General features: G+C 39.5%; 1 protein-coding gene across 4 annotated transcripts in view; it reads right to left on the bottom strand.

The window, feature by feature from the left end:
• The window catches only part of Ubr2 (ubiquitin protein ligase E3 component n-recognin 2), a 94,299-nt gene that overhangs the window by 11,866 nt on the left and 58,658 nt on the right, over positions 1-23,775 (bottom strand). For 2 of the 4 annotated variants that reach the window (XM_004846569.3, XM_004846568.4), the window contains exons 22-38: positions 22,863-22,915; positions 20,582-20,684; positions 19,346-19,394; positions 18,794-18,948; positions 16,763-16,865; positions 14,095-14,204; positions 13,905-13,985; positions 12,725-12,903; positions 12,087-12,286; positions 10,385-10,478; positions 9,420-9,581; positions 7,138-7,241; positions 6,350-6,428; positions 4,658-4,806; positions 3,310-3,365; positions 761-857; positions 361-428 (exon numbers count right to left, since the gene is read on the bottom strand). In XM_004846569.3, the coding sequence (XP_004846626.1) occupies positions 361-428; positions 761-857; positions 3,310-3,365; positions 4,658-4,806; positions 6,350-6,428; positions 7,138-7,241; positions 9,420-9,581; positions 10,385-10,478; positions 12,087-12,286; positions 12,725-12,903; positions 13,905-13,985; positions 14,095-14,204; positions 16,763-16,865; positions 18,794-18,948; positions 19,346-19,394; positions 20,582-20,684; positions 22,863-22,915 (1,842 nt within the window). The remainder of the gene's footprint in view (positions 1-360; positions 429-760; positions 858-3,309; positions 3,366-4,657; positions 4,807-6,349; positions 6,429-7,137; positions 7,242-9,419; positions 9,582-10,384; positions 10,479-12,086; positions 12,287-12,724; positions 12,904-13,904; positions 13,986-14,094; positions 14,205-16,762; positions 16,866-18,793; positions 18,949-19,345; positions 19,395-20,581; positions 20,685-22,862; positions 22,916-23,775) is intronic. The other 2 variants (XM_021259802.2, XM_021259803.2) reach the window with 2 other exon arrangements.

The following is a 23,775-nucleotide window of genomic DNA, read 5'->3' as shown; positions in this document are numbered from 1 at the left end:
GTCTGCCACTGATTAGTGTAACTGCCTGGACTTTTGAAAAGGCAGAAAAAACACTGTATGGGCCAGCAGCCACCATAACCCTGCTGGCATTAATTTTACCTCTTCATAGGTTAAAAGCAGAGTTTTAAGTTACTGATGTGAGTCACAAAGCAAAATAAGGGAGGGAGGATGTCTAGACACCCAGATCAAGTCCCTCTCTTAACTAGGTGCCTTAATACTTTCTTCTTGAGACTCCTGACAGAATTCCATACAGAGGTGGTAATTATATCATATGACAATTCTGGTATCTCTCTACCCTACTCAAACCTAAACTCAAGCTACATAGTACAATAAAGAGAACTTAAACTAGAATATACCCACCAACAAATGAAACATGTCAATATCCAGTATGCATGGAACATCATCATGGCTGTCATTAGGCACCAATGCTAAAGATTTAAAGAAAAATACATTAGCACAACTTATGTGTCAACGTAAAGTTATCTGAAACTTTTTTTTTTGGTACCGGGGATTGAACTCGGGTCCTTGCGCTTGTGAGGCAGGTGGTGGAACCACTGAGCTAAATTCTCAGTCCTTTCGTAAAGTTAAAATGCCTAAAATCGAGTTTATCTTTTTGCAAGCTATATATGAATTTATGAGCTAGAGCTTCTGTAACAGTACCACCAAATATTTCATTCATAACTAAGAGAAATTATAGTGCTAAAAACTATTTCAGGTGAGAAATTACTATTACATACATGGTACACATATTAATACTCACATGCAAAAAGTTTACAAAAATGTCTTTGTACCACCAGAAGTGATGCCACCGTCCAATGTGCTGCTGCAAATCTTGTCAGTGACCTAAGACAGTCATCCTGAAACAACAATTATCAAAGAAGCCAATGAAGCAGTAGTTCTCTTCTCTCAGGAATGGTGCTTCTAAGGACAATGGCTGTGCAAACAATTGTGACTCTCTAGGGGACAGAATGGCACCTAGAGCATCTCTCATGACATCTCCAACAAGAGTTTGGTGGGAACAGCAGGTATGTCCTTGCTACCATGCTGCTGGGTTCTCTCTGGAAAGAACTAAACACTGTACAGGTATCAGCAATCAGCAAGCAACACATGCCCGAAGACACTGATGTGGCATTTCTTTGTATTTATTCTAGAGATACTCCAAAATGTGGGAACTGTAACAAATATTGGATAAAGTATGTAAAAAAGGACAGATCCAGAAATCAGGGTGTATGTATCCATTAGAAACTATTAGGAAGAGTAAGTAGCATTAAGGAGAAAGCTTGATTTAAAGTGTAGAATCCAGCAAGAAACAATTATAGATGAAAATTATGATTGAGTATAAATATGTTAACAAAAAGATGGACGAGTGAAGAGCTGAGGAGATTTTTGTTCTTGTTTATTCTCTGCCTTTCGCACTTTCGGTAATGCTGTTTGATTAAATAAATACTATAGATCTAGATCTTGGTTTTGAAGCTCTTCAAATGATAACTCATTCTCCCACCTCCTGCTCCCAAGCTGGGGTGGGAGGAGGAAGAGGGGTAGAGGCATCTTCGGGGAAGGAAGAGCTTGAAGGGCATCCTAAAGAGCAGAAGGCACTCTGGGCAGAGGAACAAGAACACACAAAGTTCTGGGAACTAGCACTTAGGATCCTGTGACTCTACGTGACTGGACCATGGGTGTGGGGATTGGCAGAAGTCGATAATGGAGAAACAGGTGAAGATGTTTATAAAAGCATGAACATAACTGGGCCGGGGATTTAGCTCAGTGGTTTTGCCGCCTGCTGCGCAAGTGCAAGGACCCGAGTTCGATCCCCGGTACCCCCCTGAAAAAAAAAAAAAAATCAAAAAATCATGAATACGACCAAGGTTGATTTTTGGAGGAACCATTCTGATAACATATAGGGAAAGGTGTGATTCAGGGTAGAGACTGCCTACTATAGTCTAGGTAAGAAATGATACGGAGCCAGGCGTGGTGGTGCATGTTTGTAACCCCAGCACTCTGGGAGGCTGAGGCAGGAAGATCACAAGTTCAAACCCACCCTGGGAAATTCAGTGAGGTCCTGTATCAAAATAAAAAACAAGAAAAGGGCTGGGGATGTAGGTTAGTGCAAAGGTCCTGGGTTCAATTCCAAATCTCTCTTTTCCATGTACATGCAGGGAAAAAGCCAAACAAGGAGAAGGAATGGCAAGAAGTTAAGAGACTGCTGATCAATTGATGCAAGGATGCAAATAGATGCCTAGGCCAAATAACACATCTGACAGCACTTCAATTTTCTGGTTTGGTCACCCGCATGGACAGTAGTGACTTTAAGTCACAGAATATAAGAAGACAAGCTGATTTGGGTTGTTAGACTTGAGGGCACCTTTAGGAGAGCTCGATGGAAAAAACCCCAAGTGGTCAGTAAGTAAGAGAGACCTGACTGAATATGAAAGGCAGGATGGATATACACAGCTGGAATCCCTTGGCTCTACCTGAAACCAGAGGCGCAGACCGGACAGACGGGGGAGGGCAGAGGAAGGGGAGACAGGCAGAAGCCTGGGGTTAGATGCTGTAACAATTACTGGAGGAAGAGCACAGTGAAAAGGAGCAGGCAGAGAAGGAGGAAGAAAGCCAGGAGTGCCACAGAAATCAAGAGAGCAGATGGGTTTCAGAAGAAAGCAAATGCATGTTGAGTGAGCCTGGACGGCGGGTGAGTAAGACTTGGTCAGACACTGGCCACACAGTGAGAAGCAGCAAGCCTGGTCAGACACCCCTTCCTCATCTTCCCGGCACGCAGTGCGCCCAGCCTGACGCAAACTTGCACCTATTCACATGTTCTTTATCAAGGGTGATCAAACACGCAGGTTCTGTTTTATACTTCTCATGATAACATTAGAAATTCAAGAATAAGCTCCCTTGTTTTTAGATTTTTTTTCTCATCGTTTCAAGTGCTTAATCAATAGCTCTGGATGAAGAGGCATAGTTACTTCCAAAAATCTACTTCAAAGAAAAATTAAGAAAAGACAATCATAAATATTATTTCTTCTAAATCCTAATAAAAATTAGTTTTCCTCTGAAAAGAGTGAACACAAGGTTAAAAAAATCAATTTCAGAGCCAGGTGTGGTAGTGTACACCTGTAATCTCACCACTCAGGAGGCTGAGGCAGGAGGATTGCCTTGAGTTTGAGGCCAGCCTGGGCTACATAGTGAATTCAAGGCCAGTCTGAATTACAGAGCGAGACCCTGACTCAAAAAAACCCATTTTTTTTCAGCTTTGAAAGTTTGATTTCCACTTCAGCTTTTCATGAATTGAGTAAGCAGAGAACTTACCAGCCTACAAGGCAAAGGACCAAATAACGGTTTATCTTCATCACTCAGAATTCTTTCTGCAGATTAGAAATGAAGAGGGTAAAATTTATGTACATGTCATCAGAATTTTAAAAAAACTAAAATAACCAATTCTTTCTTTCTTTTTTTTTTTTTTGGTATTAAATTCTTTTATCGGTACATTGTAGGTATACAACACAATTACATTTCTCACTGGGAATTGTACCTTTATATAATGCATCTTGGTTCTTATTTTTTCCCCATTCCTAGCCCTCCCTTCACGCCCTCCACCCTTCCCTATTTACAAAGACTTTATTTCTATTTTTTCCATTTCTCAGCATTTTTTCCTTTCCCTTCTTTCCTTTCCCCTGTGCCTCCCACTACCCCTACCCCTTTGGACCTTTTATTCCTATTTTACATTATCGATTATTCATTCTAATAATTGGTACATTTTAGGTATACAATATAATGACATTCATCATTGGAAATGTGCACCTTTACATAGTCTCTCTTGGCTCTTGTTTTTCACCCTTGCCCAGCCCTCCCTTCAACCCCTCCAGCCCTCCCTATTTACAAAAATTTTGTTCCTATTTTTCCATTTTCTCATATTAATCCCATTCCCTTCTATCCTTTCCCTTAGCCCTCCCACTTCCTTCCCCTTTCCCCCTTTTCTTCCTATTTCACATGACCTATTATACATTTAGTCCTTATTTACACTTTCAGTTTCTCACACCAGAGAAACTATTCGGTATTTACACCTCTGTGTTCTATTTATTTCACTTAAGAGTATTGCCTCAATGTACATCCACTTAGCTATAAATGTCTCTAATTTCTCATTTTTTATGGCTGAGTAGTACTCCATTTTATTAAAAAAACCACATTTTCTTTATCCAGTCTCCAGTTGATGGGCATTTGGGCTGTTTCCAAGTTTTAGCTATTACAAACTGTGCTGCTATGAACATGGGTGCACATATATCACTGTGGTATGATTCTTTTAATTCTTTGGGGAAGATCCCCAGCAGTAAACCAATTCTTTCTGAAGAACTAGTTTTATAATTTTTGAATCATTCCCTAAGGATTGACTTTGGATGGAAAGTAAAAATAAACACAAATTCCTTCAATTGTCAGGAGACTATAGCCACAAGGAAAATGGGTTCTCTGTTGCTGTGACTAGTTTATAAAGTGTTAAGGTAGTATTCTGTCAGCACCCTACATTTCTTGATTTTTAAGGCTTTTTATTTCTTCATATTGTTGTCCACTTTAAGCATCTCACTTAAAAGCAGGATTCTACACACAATTCACATCAATGTATCCTTGTGATTTAAAGAGAAATAGCTGAAAAACCTCTTACCTATGCTCTGGATGGTGTACGCACAGCTACCCCAACACATTATGGGCACACGGGGATCCTCTTCGTTGGGGTGAACTTTTAGTCCCACCTTGTAGGTAGCAGTTCCAAATGTTGTCAACATTTCCTTTATGTTCTCAGAATAAGGGTTCCTAACACGAACACATACAGGATTAGCTCAAAGCAATATGTACACATCAGTAAAATGGTGCAGGTTCTGAACAGCGCTTTGCTCTACTGGTGATAGCTGTAAGCAAAGGGGTAATCAGAGAGTGACTGCCCTGGCCTAAAGGGGGTTTTGCTCTTGGGTCAGAGGGGTGAGGCACAGGGGAGAAACCAGGGTAATAGGCAACATACGCAGAGTTAACAGTGGGGTCCTCGGCCCTCTCCTCCCGTGGGCAATGCACACCCACTGGCTCCGAGACTGGTCTTTCCAATGAGCGATCCTCAGCAGAAAGTCCTCTACACATCGACATTTTAGAGTCCCCAAGAGAAGGACAAGTGGCAGCTTCATCACCTTCCTGTGCAGCTCCCAAGTGAGTAAGCTAACCCTGCCCACCAGGCACCAAACAGCCCAGTGCCTTCTTAGTCACCCAAGGACCAACAGACATGTAAGGAGAGCATCCAAGGTAACAGACCAGAGCAGGAGGGAAAAGAACTCAGGGGAAATGGAGACAACCTGTAAGAAAACGAGAGGACCGGTCTAAGGCTAATGGAAGATACCAAACAAGACTAACCCAAAGAAAACTCAAGAGCAGAAAATGAAAGCACATAAAAAAAAACACTCAGAGGGGCCGAGGATGTAGCTCAGTGGCCGCTGCCTGCCTTGCAAGCGCAAGGTCCTGAGTTCAATCCCTGATACAAAAAAACCCCAAAAAACAAAACAAAACAAAAAAACACTCAGAACCGAGGGACACAAATTCTCAGGTTCAAAGAATTTACTGAGAACTCAGCTAAATGAATGAAAACAATTCATGTGCCAAGGAACACCACAGAGAAATTTCAGAACAGTAAGGAAAGATGATCCCAGCGGCTCCCAGAAGTAATAAAGCTACAAGGAACAGGAATGAGAATGGCAAAATTTCTCAATGGATGTCAGAAGTGAATAAAAATCTAGACAAAGAATTTCTTCTAACCCAGAGGCCTTAACCCAAATTATCAATCACAATAAACTTTACTTCAGACGTGAAGACTGAGCATCCAGCTGTCCTTACTCAGGGATGTGCAAAGGGTGGAGCTGTGCAAAGAGGGTAAGTTAAGAAAGCAGAGAGGCCATGATCTAGAAAGCCAGAGGGGCCTGGCAAGCAGAGTCTACAGGGGACAGCTGTGGCCTCTCCTGACTGGTGCAGGGACAAGGCTGTGCGGGAGGCAGAACTCCAGGATGCAGGCTCATCTGATAGGGCTGAGTGCCTGCAAAGGCAACTGCTCAGCACCTGACAGATCTGCTGCACCATTCAGGAAAAAACCACCAGGGATATATGCACAGAAAACCAAGTACAAGCCCAGGGTGGTGGCGCACGCCTGTAATGCCAGCACTTGGGAGGCTGAGGCACGAGGATCACTGTGAGTTTGAGGCCAGCCTGGGCTACAAAGCAAAACTCTGTCTCAAAAAGCAAAATAAAACAAGAAAAACAGAACAGAACAGAACAGAACAAAACAAATAAAAACAGAGAGACAATAAAATAATATACTCACTGAGGATGAAAATCAGGCCTGAAACCTTGAGGGAGCTCTACTTCTTCCATGTTCTTTGAATTCTCTGAAGAGGCAGGAACTACAGAAACAGGTACTTTATTCCATTACTCAACAAATTACAATATTTCTATATGTTTCAGTTATGTGAGTAAAATAATTAAGGAACAGGGAAAAAGTCTCATATAAAGCACAAAAATCACTACTGCTCTGCTGATGCGAGCGAGACGGGAACATTTTCTCTCTTTTCCTTATAAACAGCCACTAGTCCACAAAGAAGACGTGGCTGTTTTGTTTCTGTGAAAACTAATGACACAAATCTGCTCACACTGCTCTCCCTCAAGGTCCCAAGTGCAGTGCTATCTATGAAACCTGGGGAGCCCTGGGTGCTGTGAGCCAGCAAAGACTAGAGCCAGCCTTCAATACCCAGTCACCAGGCCCCTCCCAACCCCGAGCCTCCTCCATAAAGTGGGGGCCTGAGTGAGAGGTCATCCCGCCCAATTCCACAGGGCCTATATGCTTTCCAGGGATGAACAGCAATGGAATAAAGTCAAATCCCATGTATTAAAACAAGGAAAATCAGAATGTATCAACTTTTTACTTATTTACATTTTCCCATTATTTATCTTTTATTTTGCTCTTTAAATTATTTTTATTTTGGGTTGCTCATATAAAGGACATACCAAATTTTTAAATGAAAGCTTTCACTTTTAAATACTTTTAAACAATTTCTTGGAAACAATTTCTGGAAATATTTTAGGGAAAAAAGAAGACAGGTTACCAGAACTTACTGGAAGCATTTTCTTCTTTCCTAAGACTCTGTAATGCTTTTATCTGCTGAGATATTATTCTAATCCACTGGGTCAGATTTGGTTGGTCTGAAAAATTTAACCTGCTAGAAAAGATCATGGAGAACATTTAATACTCTTGTTGTTGCTTAGTTTAAGACACAAAAGATTTGTTTAATTATCACAGATGGAATACTTTAGACACACTTCAAGTACTTTAAAAAGACCAGGAAAAATGTGTTGCATTAAAAAAAAAAAGACTAGATATTGGTCAATGGAACTGAAAATATACTGTCAAAATGATGTTAATAACACTGTTAAAAATTTCAGGGCCAGGGATGTAACTCAGTGGTGCCGTGCCTGCCTGGCGAGCACAAAGTCCTGAGTTTGATCCCTGGTAACAGGAAAAAAAAAATCATTTTTTATTCTAGAATTTGCTAAAATTTCTTTTAGCATAACAATCAGCACCATCATTCATGTTTATGAAGTGGTTTTTATGCAACAAGCTCTTAGATGAGCACTTTACTGTAACCACATTACAGTACTAGGTTTAATCTTCAAAGTATTTCTAGAGATAGGCTGTCTTTACCGTTTGCATTTTATAGATGAGAAAAATGAGGTAGATGGAGAGCGATGAACCTTGAGTAAAAAAGCACAAGGGGCAGAGCTCTGTCAGGGCAAACTCCGCTTCATCAGGTTCTATAAAGATTGTGTTCTTTTTATAACTGCCTTCAAGTATGACTTTCGTGGGAAAAACACCCCAAAATAGAACCACTGAAGTGACAGGTGAAATTCAACAAAGATGATTTCATTTTTTTCTTTATTAAGTTTATTTATTGGTACATTTTAGGTATACAATACAGTTACATTCATCATTGGGACCTTGTACCTTTACATGATGTATCTTGGTTCTTATTTTTTCCCCATTCAACAAAGGTGATTTCTTAATATTCAGTTAATCCTTAATTTAACAATAAGTGATTTCTTATCTGTTCAAATGCAGGTGGAGGTCAGCACCATGATATCCTTTTATGGTTTTAAAAAGCATGTTACCAGTGAAACCCATTAATATTTCACTATTACTGTGTGGTAGCATAAGAGACTAAGACATCAAAGTCTGAACTCATAAAATTAAAGAGAAAAATGTGATTTTGCTTTGAATTAAATCCAAGTAACTGGACAGATACAGAGGATTTATATTCATGAAACTTAAATTGACATAGCTTGAATATCCTGTATGGAAATGCCTGAGATCAGAAAGGAGTGTTTTGGATTTCGGAGATTTTCTGATTTTGGAATATTTGCAGACAGACTTTATCAGCTGAGCATCCCATCTGAAAACCTGAAATCCAAAAGCAATATGATCTGAAATGTTTTGGCGCTATGTAGGCCCATCTGAGATTTCAGGTTAGAGATGTTCAATGTGTATGTGTACAGGTAAGGTGGGCACGATTCTAAACCTCAAAGTAAAGTTCAGATCTCAAGAGGAGACAGCATCATACTCATACATGAAATGACTATATTTAATACTATTGACTAAAAATATACTAAATTATGAACAGAAATTTTATTATTTTAAAATTATTATTATTATTGTTGTTTTTGTCTTTTTGAGACAAGGTTTAGCTATATAGTTCAGGCTGCCCTTGAACTCACTTTGTAGCTCAGGCTGGCCTCAAATTCGAAGCTATCCTCCTGCCTTAGCCTCCCAAGTGCTGGGATTACAGGCGTGCACCACCACATCTAGCCTAGGAATTTTTTTTTTGGTACTGGGGATCAAACTCGGGTCCTTGTGCTTTCGAGGCAGGCGGCGGAAGCACTGAGCTAAATCCCTGGCCCTGGCCTAGGAATTTTAAACAGATCAACAGATTTCCTTTTTTTCCCCTGATTCCTAAAGCTGCTGTTGGCCAATGAATGGCATAAAACTCTATTCAACTGTTAGGCTGCTACATCTCAACTTCTCAGTTTTCTCAGCATCTTTACAAAGCATGAGGGAGATATTTAAAGTAGGGTCCCTAAAAACGAAGACAGTTTTCGTGAATACGCAGGAATTTTATGTTCTATAGCATTTATGAGTGAATAAGAAACTATTAAAATTGGGCTATTCCTCTATAGAAACCAAAATCATAGTGCATGGGGCTGTTAGAAGAAATGACCAAATGAAGAAGACTGGATAGCATCTGGGAAACATGCAACTGCACAGGCTAAGTTTCCCTCCTGGTTTATTATTTCATCATTTGAGAGCAAATGTGCTTTGTTACAAGGTGTTTTGAGCCCAAATTTACCTGCTAAAAATATTTCTTGGAGGAAGCAGCAGAGGAATAACAGTATTACTCAAGCATTCACACAGCGGGCAGAGGAACTCTCCATTCTCTACATCATAGCTCATATGTAAGCGTAATCTTTGTTGCCTTCTCTGCTCTTTATTTTGAACGGAATCAAAATACCTTTATAATTAGAGAACACGTGGTATCAAAAACAATGGTAATTTATTTCAGTGAAAGTCAAGAGGCTTCAGCATTATAAATCATTTGTTTCCACAAATACTACAAAACTGAACTGCATTATTTTTAACACTTGGCATTATGACTTTTGAGTTGTTTTAATAACCAAAGAGGAAATAAAACTGACTTGCAAATAAGCATGTGGAAATCAGTAACAGAAATTTCTTCATGCTATTATTGTCTGTTCACTTCCCCAGAGCTGTGGCTACTCGCCTGGGGCAGCTCCTGACAGCTCAATGAGCACATTGCTAAAGTAACAGTACTGGCTGGTTGGCTTTGCACAGGCATAGAAAGCACTGAGGTAGAACAAGTTCAAGGTAATCCTGTCTTGGCACACGGAGTCATTACAATTTTTGGATGGACAAACAGCGACTAATTGAGAGCTGTTCACCTTGAGCCTAAAGAAAGGCAACATTACTTTTCAAGGATTTATTGCAATGTGAAAAACCTTTTTCTTCTTCCAGTTTGTTACTTAATGTAGATTCACTTCCTTGTTTGGAGGGATAAAGAAGAGACTATGTTATAAAGCTACATTTAAAAAAAAAAGTCTGATACACTCTGATGTTTCTAATATTTTTTTTACATCATGACAAAGCAAAATCACTTTTGTTATTAGGCAACAATATGAAGTTTTTTTGTCAATGTTTTTAGTTCTTTTTCCTTTTATCTAGAATGGAATTTCATTAAAATTCTTATTCTGAATCTTTGATAAGCTTCGCTTGGCTAATATTAAGAATATAAATTACCTTTGCCAACAATGGGCATGCATAATGTGCCCACAGCTACCAGTGTGTGTCCCGCAAGACAGATCAGGGTGCATGAACAATGGATCATATTTTTCTGCATTAAAAAACAAAAAACAAAACAAACAAAAAAGCATTTAATTTTCCCATAATAAATGTACAGCTTTAAATTTGTGAAATCTTTGAAAAGGACTTATAAACTTAAAATTAAATGCTAGTTTATTCCTTTAAGATATCAATAATTTGTGGAAGACCCTGGATTATTTAAAAGCAAAGTGACAAGGAAATATCTAAGCCCATGCCAGGGGAAAAAGTAATTCAGAGTGTTGTGTTCTGCTACTAATGTTTATACATTAGTGATGAAAAATGAAGACAAACAGGATAGATGCCTGTATTTTTTTGGAGTTTTTCAAATTCTCTATATAAATTAGTATAAACAGAGAAGTTGCCAGCACTCTAGAAAGAATGGCTCAAGTTTCAATTTGCTTTATATAGTTGGACAATGCAAATGTTACATAATAAAATATTTTTATGATAGAAAATGTGAAAGCTTTTTCTTTAGGAAGTCATAAATTACAGAGTCAGGAAATTGTATCTTTGGCTTGAATTTATAAATCCCCTAGTTCAAAGAACCTTTTTCTGCTTGGTTTTTGAGATAGGGTCTCGCTATGTACTTCAGGCTGCCCTTGAACTAGCAGCATCCTCCTGCCTAAGCCTCCTGAGTGCTGGGATTATAGGCAAGCGCCCTGCTCCAAAGATCCATTTTTGAAGATGAAGCAGACCAGTCTTTCATAGCTAGTATGCTCCAGAGTCACACTGGGATGACCTTCCTCACAGAGGGAAGGCGACCCTGCTGGATTGCTCTCTCCATCCTGCATGGTGAGAGGCTCTGGCTAACGAAGTGCTCTGGAAGCTCTAAGATACAGTTTCTACTTGAAGAAGCTTACTGGTATTGTCCAGGGGGATATGCGTGTTTTCAGCAGACAGGAGAGCTGAAGAGTAAAGGTGCACAGTCTAAACCCTTAGATGGGAAGAAGCTACTGAACTCTCCCCCAGCTGCTGGAAAGGCCCCCAATGCTTATCTTTCTTGGAAGGAAAACTGTTGCACTCAGGTCAGAGCTTGTTCCAGGGTGACCTGCAGCGTCACTTGTCAGAGTTGGGTACCCAGTGCAAGGATCCCCCTGGGCTGCAGGAGGCCTTTGGGAACTGCACTACAGCTCAAACCTACTTCCTTTCCCTAGATGTTCGCCCCCAAGCTCCCCCTAAGAATGCCCAGCACAGCGATCTTGGAGTCAAGGCTGCATTCTGGGGACCTATCTGTGATGGTGCTACTATCCTATGTCAGAACCTGGCTCCAGACTCACTTTTCAATAGGTCACTGCAGCACTGCTCCTGAGCTACGTGGCTCCACCCATGAGACTACATAATTACTGTTACTCGGTGTCAGTAAATGTTGAAGACTTCACAAGTATGCTGGAAGACAGGAAAGACTGGTAGGTACCAAAGTATGTGAATGTCACATGACAAAGCAAAGTTTTTCTTTGAATCCCTACTATGAATACATAGCTGTGTGGTGTGATTCCTGCCAAAGTCACTCCCATGGACGAGCCTATGGAGTTGTTATTAGATTAATGAAATCTCATTAACGCCAATCACACTAGCTGGCAGTCATGAGGAGGAGGATGAGAATCCAGCTATGACTTACCTGGATCCTGGATGAATTTACTTCTGTTTTTTGATAGTACAGTTGATCTCTGGACAAATGCTGCCAAGACCATGGCTTTACTTTCCACTTTAACTTCTTGCTCCTCTTGACATAATATACAGGTGACAAACTGTCTGTGTTCAGAGACCTGCGTTTGTGCTGGGCCCAGGGCTGTAAAGGTCGTACCTGAAACCACAGGGCTATGACAGAAAGGTCAGGAATGAATGAATGGGGCTAGGAAGTCTCTGCACAAGTGTCAAACCTCAGACTCCAGAATGTACATATTTAAAACATGTTTTTGATGGCTTGAATCACAAAAGTCTTTCATGTGTGTTAATGACCGCTCTTTAACTCTTCCCAGCAATCTACTATGCACCAAGGATGCCTGACGCTGAGCCTTAACTCTTTGTGACTATCAAATCTGGTGTCAAAAATAACATTGTAGGTGTGTACATATGAATTAACTAGCTTACCTACAGTCAAAACTTTCTAAGTGTAGCTCCTCTACCAGGAGGCCACAGAATTTATCAATTCTACTAATTTACTTTAGGATTAAAAATGTACATACAAGGAAAAAAAATTATGCCTAGGTGACAACCACTGATCAAGAGATGAAAACTTACGGCTATTTTCCTTACCCGCTGTCAAGAACAGCTGAGGAAGAGCCATCCAGCTCTAGTGTCTGCTGAAAGAGCTCTTTGTTCTCATCGATAAAGTGCCGCTGCATCTCAGACATCTGGGCCATGATCTTTTCTCTTCGTAGCCTGGCAATTTCAGCTTTTCTCTTCCTCTCAGCTTTGTCTTTGTCTCTTGAACTCTGAAATTAATACTCATTCAATCAGACCATTAGAAGCTAAATGCACATTTTTCTCCAAAGCAAAAACATTTTCATTATAAATACCAATTAAAACTATTCTACAATCTTACTTGAACAGAAGATTCCTTTTGTTTGTTTTTTGAGACAGGGTCTTGCTAATGTAGTTCAGGCTGGCCTTAGACTCACTATGTAGCCCAGGCTGGCCTCAAACTCATGGCAGTCCTCTTGCCTTAGCCTCCCAAGTGGTGCGATTACAGGTGTGTGCCACCATGACCAGCAAACAAGAAAAGATTATCAACCTAATGTGCTTTTTAAAAAACAGCAAACCACGGGCCAGGTATTTAGCTCAGTGGTGCCGGTGGTGCCTGCCTCGCAAGCGTAAGGTCCCGAGTTCGATCCCCAGTACCAAAAAAAAGAGAGCAGACCAAACCAACCAACCAACCAACCAACCAAACAAACAAAAACAACATCAAGGGCCGGGGACTTAGCTCAGTAGTTTTGCTGCCTGCTGAGCAAGTGTGAGGACCCAAGTTCAATCCCCAGTACTAAAAAAACCCCCCAAAAACAAAAACAACAACAAATAAAGTACCAAAACCAAAACAAAAACTTGCCACAACAAATAAATAGTGGAATATTTCTTGGAATTTAAATGTTTGCAAATATCAACTTGTTATAGTTTTTCAGTATTAGCATACTTTACTTTTTCTTATTTTTATTTTTGCAAAGCTTGGGCTTGAATCCAGGGCCTTGAGCATGCTAGGCAAGTACTCTACCTATGAGCTACAAGCCTGACCCCACACTATACTTTTCTTCTTTTTGCTGTACTGGGGTTTGAACCCAGGATTTCTGCACTGAGCTATACCCCCAGCCTTTTAAATTTTTTAAAATTTTGAGACAGGGTCTCACTAAGTTGCTACACTGCTTAGGCTGGGTTTGAACTTGAGATCCTTCGGCCTCAGCCTCCTGAAGTGCTAGGATTACTCAGTGCACACTTCTTATACCTCTTCCATTATGGTTCCTTCTGTTTCTGCCACAGGACTGGTAGGTGAACTCTCTCTTATCTTCTTAATAGCATTAAAAGTCTACCAGAAAAAAAATATCAGTTATCCTCACATTATGAAACACTGCAATGTGCACAGAACAAGTATCTAATGTTTGCCACAAAAAGCAGAGGAATGTATGAACTGCCACCTTTAATATCCACCGAATCATGTCTTTGTGGACCTCTAGGTAGGGAGCGTTCTGTAGCGTCTCCAACATGGCTAGAATGCTTGGAGAGTTGTTCGGTGCTTCCCCAGGCTCTAAGACAGAAAGAGTGAGAGACACAATAATAAAGTGGGCGGGGCACAGGGCTTAGTCCTAGGCACCAGTTTCTCATAATACCAGTGCTCATCATTTAAGTACAGCTCTGCTTGTTAGAAAGTCTCAATACTATTTGAAAAGATGATGTGTTCGAACTTTACAAACGTTTTAACAACTAGAATTCTTTAAGCATTAAAAAATGACTTCTTACACCTAATGATTATTTTAAAATAGCCTCCAGCAATATTAAATAAAAACTCAGCTAGAAAAAAAATCCAAAACTGGTCTACCTGAGATTTTACAAGTCTAAGAAAATCAACTAGGATTATGGAGATGCAAATATGCATAAGTCTGTTTACTTGGGAACTTTTCTTTAATAAAAGCTAGATTCAAAATAAGATAAATTTCTTCCTTTTATAAGTTCACTGCTTCTATATTTGAAGAAAAAATATAAAAGTCAAGTCCATATTGTCAAGAGTACATTTATTCCAATACTAGCTAATTGAGTTTGTGGCCAGAAATATCCAGTTGTTGATTTTCCTGAGTTAAGTGCTGCTATTCTGGCAAATGTGCTTCTTTCTAAAGAGGGAAAGGACTGAACCATGTCATCTTTAATATTCTTCCTGATCTAAAATTCTATGGCTGTGCATTAAGGATCTGACTCTAGATGGAGAGGTTTCTTTGCAAATAAATACATATTGTATCTTATTTATATAAAATGTTTCAAAAGAAGTAACAGTAACGGCCAGAGAAAATGAGGACTGTTTAAGACACACAGGAGAGAGAAACTGACCTCTCCTAGTGGTGAGGGGACAGGGCAGGGAGTATGTGTGGTTACCCGCAGTGAAAGCGCGGAGACAGGCAGTGGAAGGGCCAGTGTCCATGCTCAGACCAGCAGTGGTGCAAAGCACAGGGAAAGCTGCACCTGCCGAGACAGCCTCCAGTGGAGAGAGCCGGGGCCCCCTTGCTCTCCTTTATTTGGAAAGGCAAAAGGGAAAACTAGAGATCCAGTGACAGACAGGACAACTTCCTCCCTGTTTTCTGACAGAACATGGCACTTTCAGTCTTTGTCATAGGAAGAAATGGCACTGAAGAAAGATACAAAAACAGGGCTGGGGAGTTAGCTCAGTGGTTCCAGCACCTGCCTCGCAAGCGCAAGGTCCCAAGTTCGATCTCCAGTACCAAAAATAAAAAAAAAAGAGAAAGAAAAGAGAAGAAAGTTACAGAAACAGTCTTCTTCCAGAAATTCATAAACCCTATTGCAGCACCATAAATCATCTATAAGCACCCCAGCAGGTGGCTGGATGCAGGTCTGGCCAGGGAAAGCGAGGTTGACTGTGAGCTCCTTCTGCACCAGAAAGCAAGGTGGTCGGAACACGAATGGGGCCAGAAGACAGCAGCCCAGAAGCGGATGGTGCAGCTTCCCACTGACCAGATGTGCTCCAGTCTGAGAGTTTAGAGGAATAATCATTATAACTGACTATGAAATAGCCAATAAAGAATACAGAAGTAGTGTTTTCTTAAAAAATCAACACAAACAAGGAAGATTCAAAGTTGCCACCACTGAAGGTGATTACTGAACCAACTGCTTATTGTGAAAATAAAGGAAAAATTTTTTGTTTTTCCACAGGACTGGGGATGGAACCTAGGACCTTGCACATGCTAGGCAAGGGCGCTACCACCAAGCCACACCGCCAACCCAAGGAAAGGCTTTTCATTAAGAGGCGAAATGTTATGATGCCTACAACACATGGTTCCAAAAAGTGTGCAAATATGAAAGCAAATAAAAATATTAACTGCCAAACCCAGTGCTAAGTATATGGATGTTTACTGTACAACTCTCTCTCTCTTTTTTTTTTTTTACTGTACAACTCTTTCAACTGGTCTAATGTGTTTATAATTTTTAAAAATAAAAAGCTAGAAAAAATACCTCCCTGGGCTTTTTAAAAAATAAAGTCAGTTTATATAAAATGAGAAGCCAATCTTCTAAGTTACTTTTCTTATTTTCAATACTACAGACTCTTACATTTTTATAATAGCAACAATTTAAAAGTGAAATTTTGATAGCATAGTTTGTGTTAAGTTTATCTTAGAGATAAATGTACGTGCTATACCAATTTCAAAATAAGAACTAATTTTTGCTGTTTATGAAATAAAACTTAGTAACTTAAGTACGCATAGGTCCTACCGTGAGTGTGTGTTGGGGATCAAGCTCAGGGCCTTCATGGGGAGCTATGTTTCTACCTCTTTATTTTGAGACAGGGTCTTGCTAACTTGCTCAGTTGCCCAGACTGGGTTCAAACTTTCAATCTTTCTGCCTCTGCCTCCCAGAATGCTGGGATTACAGGTATGCACCACCATACCTGTCTGGTCCTATGTATTTTTATAACAGGATCTAATATAGTACTTTCATTACACAGATAAATACATGTAGCCTCGAATATTTGGATTCAATGTTACCCAATTTAGAGCTTATATGATCAAACAAAAGAGGTTATAAGTGATTATTTAAAATCACTTATATCTCGAGTTAGTTTAGTAAAAAGTATATACATACTTGAAATCTTCTGAGTGAAGGTAAATGTTACTACATGCTCTTCCATGGCATTCTCTAAATGTTGTTTTTCTTCTTGTAGTGCCATTCCAATTAAATGTAATACCTCAAATAAAATATGTTTTGTAACTTTTAGTAAAAAAAAAACAAGTATTTTTATAAGAAATAATAAAGAATTAATTAGTACTGGAAAAAAATAAAATCAACCTATTAAACACTAAAAGTAATAAAAACAATTCTAAGTATTAATTTTTATTAAATTCAAAGACTGAGGTTCATTTTCTAATAAAGAATTCTTGGCAAAGAGAACAAAATTTTCTGTTTCAGCACAGAAGAAACCTGAAGTGCAAATTCTTAGGGTAGGCTACAATTACCTGCAGGTGTGACCAAGCAATTCATACATCACTTTCAGTTTTGTTGTACACCTCCACTACGGTCTTGAAAAAAAATCTAACAATCTCTGGCCAAATAAATACAAAGCTTAAGGCACCTACCATGATTATCCAGTCTGATGCTACCTAATTCAATGCCACCTTTTAAAGACTAAATCTTAATAATCTGAAAAAGACATACTTTCATCTCTAATGCCATAGTTCATTAAAATGTTTGTAGTTCTTCAGTATATCTCACAAAAAAGTTCCTTACCAGACTTCTAAGAAAACATACAACTACACTGAGCCTATTTGTACTTTTTTTTCGGTACCAGGGATCAGACTCGGGACCATGCGCTTGCGAGGCAGGCGGCAGAACCACTGAGCTAAATTCCTGGCCCCCTATTTGTACTTTTATTGCTCTTATTCTGCTCCCAGTTTTCGAAGGGACAGGTGTGTGGTATATCTGCTCCGTCCCTGCACACAGGGAAACTGGTGGTCAGAGACTTGGAAGAGCCAGGTGACCCTGCAGGGCACAAATGTGAGCATAAGGTAAGCACTGTGCACGCCTCCTTGCTCCATCCATTTCCACACATCCTTTGCTCACACGATCTTGGCAGAAGTCTCTGGATCCCACAGCTCCCTGCTTTTACATTTCAAATACATGCTTTAATGGGAGGGCATGGAGGCATACACAGCCTTAGCCTGCTGAGTCGGGAAAGAACAGCAGTGTCCTTGGCTGTACTAGTCCCAGCTGTATATTCTCAGGGAACCTCTCTGAGATGATGTCCTTTTTTGGGGGTGGCACTGGGGTTTAAACCTACGGCCACTGTATGGAGCTATATCCACAGCCTTTTTTTATTTTTTAAATTTTGAGACAGGGTCTTGCTAAGTTGCAAAACTGCCCAGGCTGGGCTTCAACTTGTGATCCTCCTGCCTCCTCAGCTTCCTACGTGCTGTCTTTATAGCCACCACGCCCGGCTTATCAGAATCTGTAACCTAGAAAACAACTTCCCTCTAGAGTTTTTTGAGGGTTACAAACACTGTGTGTAAAGGGTCTAGCATGGAGTAAGGCACACAGCAGGCACTGTACTGAGTAACGGTCACTTACTAGTTGAATAACATGGGAAGTTCCATGAACCTTACTGAAACCTGTCCTCATTTATACAGTGAAAAAAGTATTCATGGAGTGTGTGTGAATTCAATGAGATAATGTAAGAATGATTTACATTAAAACTATAAAACAACATTCAAACAAAGTTCTAGATCTGCCACTTTTTAGTTGCATAGGAAAATAAATCTCCAACTTTCAATTTCTTCAACTGTACAATATGGATACTGATGAAGGCAAGTGTTTTGAGAGAATTAAACGAGACATGTCAAAACTAACACATGACACCAACAGCATAGTAGTGCAAATACAAAGGCCAGAGCCGGTGTTGGAGACAGACCAGCCAACGGACTGAGGTGAATACAACCATGGGGTCTCAAAATTATCTGCCAGGCACGCATTTCCATTGTTAGAAACAAAAGGAATAGCAATAATATTATATTACAAATTAGGTAATATGCAATATTTTTATCCTAATTTTTTGGTCCATAGATATTGCCAAGAGTTTTTTGGTTTTTTGAAAATATGAATAACAAATGTCATCAAACCTACCCTTTGCAGCATAGACTCTGACCAGGCATATCCGTTATGTTCTACAGCCCACTGCAGTATTGTTCCCATGATGCACAACATGACGTCTGACTGCAAAATGTTAACCAGACTTGCAAACAGAGGGCAGAAAGGAGGCAAAACCGGAGGTGGAAGTGCTGAAAATAGTCATTATGGTTTCTTTTAAAGAATATGTTTAAAAAACTATCTCTTTATTATATACTTTTAATGGTCTTCCTTCAACGAATATTCATTACTGCACACCTTAAAGCTACATACCACCTTCTCAAGGTCAGTTAAATCTACAAAAGCAGCTATAAACAAGAACACAACAAAGGAAAACCTTTCTCTTTCCCAGACATATCTCAAGCTCTGAGATAAAACCATTAACTCCAAGGTGACTCAGTATAGGCTGCCTTTTATTAACATATAATTCCTTTTTAGATTTAAATCTTTTATCCCACCCAAGGTAACAAAAAGTATCAGTTAATAGAAAACAATGTTTATCAAGTAAAAGAGACTGACATGAAATTTTTGGAAAAAATATGAAAATACCTGTATCTTCTCTATTTTGTCTTCTCAATTTCCTTTGAGCTTCTTCTGCCTAATAAAAAAAGAAAACAATTTGGACAGGAATTATACTATGAAACAATTTAATATCCCCAAGTAGCAACATAAGTCAATCTCTGCTGTCCTATTGTAGGACTGCATAACTCTGTAATCATAAAACTCCCCTAGCCCCAACTGTAATTGAATGTGAGTAAATAGATAAAGATGCTTCTTAGTTCCAGGACACTAGATAAGATCCGTATCAGCCATAATTATCCAACTCTTTGTTCCCGACACCACTATCTATAGAACAATCTACAAAGCATCTGCTGACTATCAGTACATGTCAGGCTAATTAACATGCAAATGTAAGACCACTAACCTTTGTTCCCTCTTCTGTAAATTTTGCCTGTTAACTTCCCTGCAACCCCCTATAAAAAGAGCCTTGGACTCTGGGCTGATCACCTCTCTAAGCTACTTTGCTTTGGGAGTTCCTTCTGGCCAGACTAAGGTCTGTTTCACTTTCCAACTTGTCCGGTGTGTTCCTTCCCGGGTGTTCTTCCTTCCCGGGTGTTCTGCGCTGCAGTCAGTTCCTTGGAGCATTTGGTAAGGCCCTTGGTGCTGGGATATCCCTGGGTGTGCTCCACTTCAGCTCCTTGGAGCATCTGGTAAGGCCCTTGGCCTTACATTCTGGAGGCACCGCTGGGATCCCTGGGTGTGCTTCACTATAGTCAGCTCCTCGGAGCCTTTGGTAAGGACAGCCGTCTTACACTATCTTCAGGTTTTAGGAAATTTTTATCTTTAGTGTTGGGGCAGTCCCCTCCACCTCAATACACACTGAGGTTAAATTCTGTTCCCACTAAAAGACAGCCCAAATGAGTTCTCTGTTGCTTTAAAATGCAAGGGAGACATGTACAAACCAACAACAAAAATAAAGTGGGCTAAATGATTAAAATACAGATTGAAAATTTCTCTTCAAAAGCCAACAAATTACAGTAATGCATGTACAGGCACATACAGTTATACAGATCATACACAGCTATGCACAACAGTAGGTGGGAAACCTCAAAATGTTAGGCAGTAACTTGTACTTTCTTCTGTATTTATACTGTTTTATATTTTCCAAATTTTCTACAACAAAAATGTAGGAAATCCTTTGTCAGTCTGAAAAGCAGTGAAAGTTTTTCAGGGAAAAAACAATACCCAATCCTTTCCCACTATACTTTTAATTTTCCCATTTACCTTGGACTGCTCTGCCCTTGAGAAGTGATAGAAATACAAGTTGAACTCTTTGGCACATTCTGGTTTCAGTTCGTACATGCCTCGTCCTGTTAATCCAGGTTTCCTATTTTAAAAAAAAGGCCCTTAGCTCATTACTTTTTTTCCCTTAGCCCATTACTGCTAAAGTTATAATTAAACAACAACAAAAGAAAAAGGACAATGACAACAAAAAATAGTTATGTACTAATTTGTGAGAGTCTTAGATGTTAGAACAGGAAACGGAGTTCTCACACGCCGCTGGTGTTGAGCTGAAGCAGCTTCCTGTGGGTTAATCTGGCTCTCTAAATCCAGGTCTTCATGTGCATACATTTTATCTAGCATGGTCACTTTGACTTCATACTAACTAGACATGTGAATGTGATGAACATATAGCTGTAGCAATTTCAGTTTAACTGGAAACAGGTTACATAAATTTCAACAGCTCCAAGCAATTAATTGAACAGCATTAAAAGTGATGTTAACCACTTCACAGTTTACCCTGAGTGTCACTCGGGCAGTGTGTGTGTTTATGTACTGACTACTCCGAGCATCGGTCAGGCTGATGTCATTTCAACCAGTCGATTCATCTACTGAATAAATCTGATAAAATTGTCATGTTTATATTTCCTGTTATCTTATAAAATTATGCAATTTTTGGTCATCCTGTATTTAAGTAATTGGAGTGGTATGTGGCTAATGTATACTTTGACATGTGAAGATGGTTGTGCTAAGTTCTATTAAGTAGAAAAGAACAGACACAATGTTGGGGTTTAAGAAACCCTCCTAAGTGGGGTTATAACACCCAGAAGCCAGGCAAGGCAGAAAAATTATTTTAAAACCTTTGTGTGAGATGACATTACAAAGATAAAAATTAAGTGATAAGAAGTACTTGCAATGCATTTAATATAGTAAGAGTGAGTATCTCTAGTATGTAAAAAGTGCTTATGGAACATTAAGATGGTGACAACGGCAAAGAAACATACACAAAAGTATGACTAATTACAAATGGTCAAAACTCACATGAAAACATGCTCAACCTCTCTGGTAGAGTAAAGCACATTAAAGTAACATTTTCTAACCAAATGATGCTTAAAAATTTAAAAAGTATACAGGACTGGGGGTGTAGCCAAGTGGCAGCAGCATGTACTAAAGCCCTGGGTTCAAGCCCCAGAACTGGGTGGGAGGAAGAAGAGTGAAAAAGAGTGCACAGGGAAGAGGTTAAATATATCACAGGACAGACCATCAAGAAGTAGAAAGGATGAAACAGGCCCATGTGTACTGACAAGGCATACTAAGTAAAACAAAACAAAAACAAACAAAAAAATCAAACATACAGAAATATCCCTATTAAAGTTTAAATTTAAAAAATGTTAAAGAACAGTAATATAGAATGGACCTGTTTTTATTTTCCTAGCCACTCACATGTACAGATAGAAATGCTCCAAGTATAGGAAAAAGTTTAGGACAAATACTGTATATCTAAAATGCAGTATAAGTCACCTGAGTGGTTAGATTATGGTGATACCCTTTTCTTCCTACCTTTCTGTATTTTCTGTAAAAGCATGGGGGGAGGAATGAAAATCATGATTAAGAAAATGCTTGGACAGCTTTTAGGGGAGAAACTAGCTTATTGATTGGGATCACAATGGACGGAGGAGAAGGAAGCACCAGGCCAGGTCACAACCTAAGTGGCACATTCAAGCAAAAACAAAGAAAGCAATGTTTAGAAACCATAACGCATTTACTCACATCACTGAGTAACTCCTATTATGTGAAACAATGAATACCTATTCTGCATGCTAGGAAAACCCTCACAGTACTTCTTTACGTCTCTAAGTGCAGGGCTAGGTCATGAAAGTAAAATGTCAGGGAAAAATTTAACACAGAATGCTAACTTAAAAATGTTTGTCACTCTGAAAGCAACAATTTCATTCTCAGTTCCATCAAAGAAAAATGATTAAAGACAACAACAACAATAACAATACCACCACCACCATCACAAGCTAGGCACAGTGGCACACACCTGTAATCCCAGCAACATGAAAATGTTGCAAGTTTGAGGCCTGCCTGGGCAATTTAGTAAGAGCTTGTCTCAAAATAAAAAAGAGCTTGAGATGTAGCTCAGTGCTCCCTAGGTTCAATGCCCAGTATCACTAACAAAACAAACAAATGAATAAACATATACCCAAACATAAACAAAAGCCCCCCCCCCAAACCAAACCAAATAAACTACAAAATGTGAAGTAACAGGAAGAAAACTTACTTGAAATGGGCAACTGTTTCAATGACATTCTCCATGCCAGTCTCCTTGTTCTCCTAAAGTGACAGGAAACATGTGGGTACTGTGTTAGTACTGACAGCTGCTACACTCAGAGCACTGTCCTTCGTCTCAATAACACTCACAGCAACTCTGGATACATTATGACCCCACCAGGGTTCCACAGCAAACAGAGCAAGATTACAAAATTAGCCAGACTTACCTAGCAAGCAGACATTCATTCATTCAAATGGAATTTAAAAAAAAGTCACAGGGCTGGGGATTTAGCCCAGTGGTTCTGTTGCCTGCCTTTCAAGCGCAAGGACCCAAGTTCGATCCCCAGTACCAAAAAACTCCCAAAAAACAAAAACACTGTTGCTTTCTGGGGCCGGGGATTTAGCTCAGTGGTTTTGCAGCCTGCTGTGCAAGCGCAAGGACCGGAGTTCAATCCCCGGTACCAAAAAAAAAAAAGTCACTACTACCAAATGTAAGATAAGAGCTTTTTTTTCTTCTTCTTCTTTTTTTTTTTTTTTTTTTTGGTACCGGGGATCAAACTCTGGTCCTTGTGCTTGTACAGCAGGCAGCGAAACCACTAAGCTAAATCCCTGGCCCAGATAACAGCTTTTTAAAGAACTAAATAACACAAAGTATATAAGACATTTATATAGAATTTATGTAAAATATTTACAATATTATATAGAATTTATGTAAAATATTTACAGTATTTTATAAAATAGCCATTCTAAATGCTCATCTTGAGGTGTTCTTTTTTTTTGGTAACCGGGATTGAACTCGGGACCTTGCGCTTGTGAGGCAGGCAGTAGAACCACTGAGCTAAAATCCCCAGCTGGTCTAAATGCTTATCTATTTTCAATAAAACAGTACTTCCAAGAGGTTAATAGAAATTCTACAAATAAAG

This window comes from Heterocephalus glaber, unplaced genomic scaffold (genome assembly GCF_053883595.1).
Source record: "Heterocephalus glaber isolate CG9 unplaced genomic scaffold, H.glaber_assembly_v1.0 deba00001497, whole genome shotgun sequence".
NCBI lineage: Eukaryota > Metazoa > Chordata > Mammalia > Rodentia > Bathyergidae > Heterocephalus > Heterocephalus glaber.
This window is presented reverse-complemented; position numbering and strand designations above follow the sequence as displayed.